The following is a 2,157-nucleotide window of genomic DNA, read 5'->3' on the forward strand; positions in this document are numbered from 1 at the left end:
CTCTCCCGCTCCTGCTCTATCCAGTCAGGGGGCAGAGCACCTGGGGGTGGGGGATGCTGCAGCCAGAGAGGCTTGGGCACCGGCAGCCCATGTGGGCTTTCTCGCCGCAGGCCCCACAGAGCTCTGGGCATGCGGCGAGGGCGAGGCCCTGGGGACCCGGCTGGACAAGCGGAGAGGCCGGGATGAGGAGGCCCCGTGCCTCTCCCCACCCCACCCCCGCCCAGTCCCAGGCCTTCCTCCACAGGACCGGACAAGGCCGGCGGCTGAAATGCAGGCAGGCTGGGAAGAGCTGGGCAGCGGACAGGCCGCCCGACGCACCCCGCTCCCACCTCGGAGCCACCGCGCCACCTACCTCCTGGCAAACCAGACTCAGCGACACGATCCAGTCGGTGAGGGACACGACCAGCACCACGAGGTAGGCCAGCAGCCAGGCGTTTTTCCGGAACTGGGCCCACCCGACCAGGTAGCTCTGGAAGACAAGCGGTGGGTGAGCGGGCCCAAGGCCCTCGACGCGCAGGGGTGAGGCTGGGGCGCCCGGAGCGGAGAGCGCTTTGGCGAGCGTTTTGACTTGGGGAGCAGGAAGCGGGCTCCCCGCGCGGCCTGCCGTGACCTCAGGCACTTGGGCCACTCTGGCCTGTGTCCTCATCGGTTACGCCCATCCCAGCTGCCCACGCAGCCGGGGCAGACGCCCCTCCAGAAAAGAGCTGTTCTGGAAAGGGGGCAATGGCACTCATGGCCTGCTTCTGGTTAGGGCTGGCCCACCCCCAGAACCGTCTAGACCAGGCCCCACGTCTTCCTCTGGGGCCAGCTGGCCAAGTGTCAAGGGCCCCGTGGGCGGCAGGGGCATCTGGAGGTCACAGTCACGCATGCAGGTAGAAACGTCCGCTCTCTATCTTCTGAGGCTTCCGAAAGGCACCAACCATTCAGAAGACGCTAACGAGAGCCGCTCCCCAGTTTCAGTTCCAGTCTGAAAACCCCCAAGCCCTGTAAATACACTGCGGGCTAACAAAAGGAACAGTGCGAAGCTGCCGGGGCCCTAGGCCCCCACACCCCCCAGCGCCAGCAGCAGGGGCCCGAAGACACCCCCGCGGCAGGACAGCCCAGCAGGCACCCGACAAAGGCCCTGCGGGACTCTGAGGACAGCCTGTCCTAGGGGACAGCCTTCGCGCTACCTGGTGCTCCGGGGCCAGCAGCGCACAGCCGGCCCAGCGCTGCGGCACGGATCACCGCCGTCCCACCAACAGGACGCGCGACCCACAGCAAGATCTGCCGGCCCCTCGGCCCCGTGCTGGGAAGCCGCCACGGCTCCGAAGCCTTGACACGGCCCGGAAGCTCAACAGAGCCAGACGGGGCCCAGCTCCGGCTTCCGGAAGGACGCGGGTCAGACAAAGGCAGACACCCGGCCCCCTTCCAGCCCACACCCACCTCCTCCGCGTTCTTCCCCTCTTGGGGGCCGGAGGGGGCCCCGCGACAGAGACCACCCGTCGGCCCTCTCTTGCTGTGCCAGGGTCTCTCCCCACAAAGACACTGCCAGACCCTCGGCCACTCCCGGAGGCCCCGCGAGGCCGTGCACCCGGCAGGCCGGAATCCAGACTCGCTTTAGTCTGGAGAAGGGGAGGAGGGGACGGGGCCTCTCATGCCCCAACCACCCCAGGCCTCTGCTCGCAGGGGCAACGCTCGGTCAGGGAAAAAGGCAGCCAGCTCCGGGGGCGTAAAACTTGACCAGGAGCCCGGCTACGGGCTGGGAGGGCACCGGCCCCTGCGCTCTTGCACCTGACGGCACCCGGCTCACCTTCACGGACACGTCGGCCACAAAGACCAGCAGGCAGAGCGCCTCGACGCCCTCGGTGAGGCCACAGGGCGGGTCCCAGGGGGCCGAGCGGTAGCGCACGTCCGCGGTGCTGGTGAGCGATGAAGGCGTCTCGATAAAAGCCAGAAGCAGGATCAGGAAGATGGTGAGACTCAATGTCCTGAGAGAGGAACAGAAATGATCGAAACGCACGAGCCAGCAACGCCCTGGGCCGCAGAGCGCATCCGGGGGCGGAGGGGGGAGCGGCAGGGCCTTCCAGAGACAAAGCCCCGCCTCCCGGTCCCCCAGGCCCGAGCCCCACCTCATCTGGCGGCGGAACCCCATCCCCAGGAGGGCCCCGTGGAGAC

General features: G+C 68.2%; 1 protein-coding gene across 1 annotated transcript in view; it reads right to left on the reverse strand.

Annotated features, from left to right (window-relative positions):
* TPCN2 (two pore segment channel 2) overlaps positions 1-2,157 on the reverse strand; it is a 16,509-nt gene that overhangs the window by 10,112 nt on the left and 4,240 nt on the right. The window contains exons 3-4 of the mRNA XM_029957351.1: positions 1,793-2,116; positions 353-469 (exon numbers count right to left, since the gene is read on the reverse strand). Of these exons, the coding sequence (XP_029813211.1) occupies positions 353-469; positions 1,793-2,116 (441 nt within the window). The remainder of the gene's footprint in view (positions 1-352; positions 470-1,792; positions 2,117-2,157) is intronic.

This window comes from Suricata suricatta, chromosome 11 (assembly GCF_006229205.1).
Source record: "Suricata suricatta isolate VVHF042 chromosome 11, meerkat_22Aug2017_6uvM2_HiC, whole genome shotgun sequence".
In the NCBI taxonomy this organism is placed as follows: domain Eukaryota; kingdom Metazoa; phylum Chordata; class Mammalia; order Carnivora; family Herpestidae; genus Suricata; species Suricata suricatta.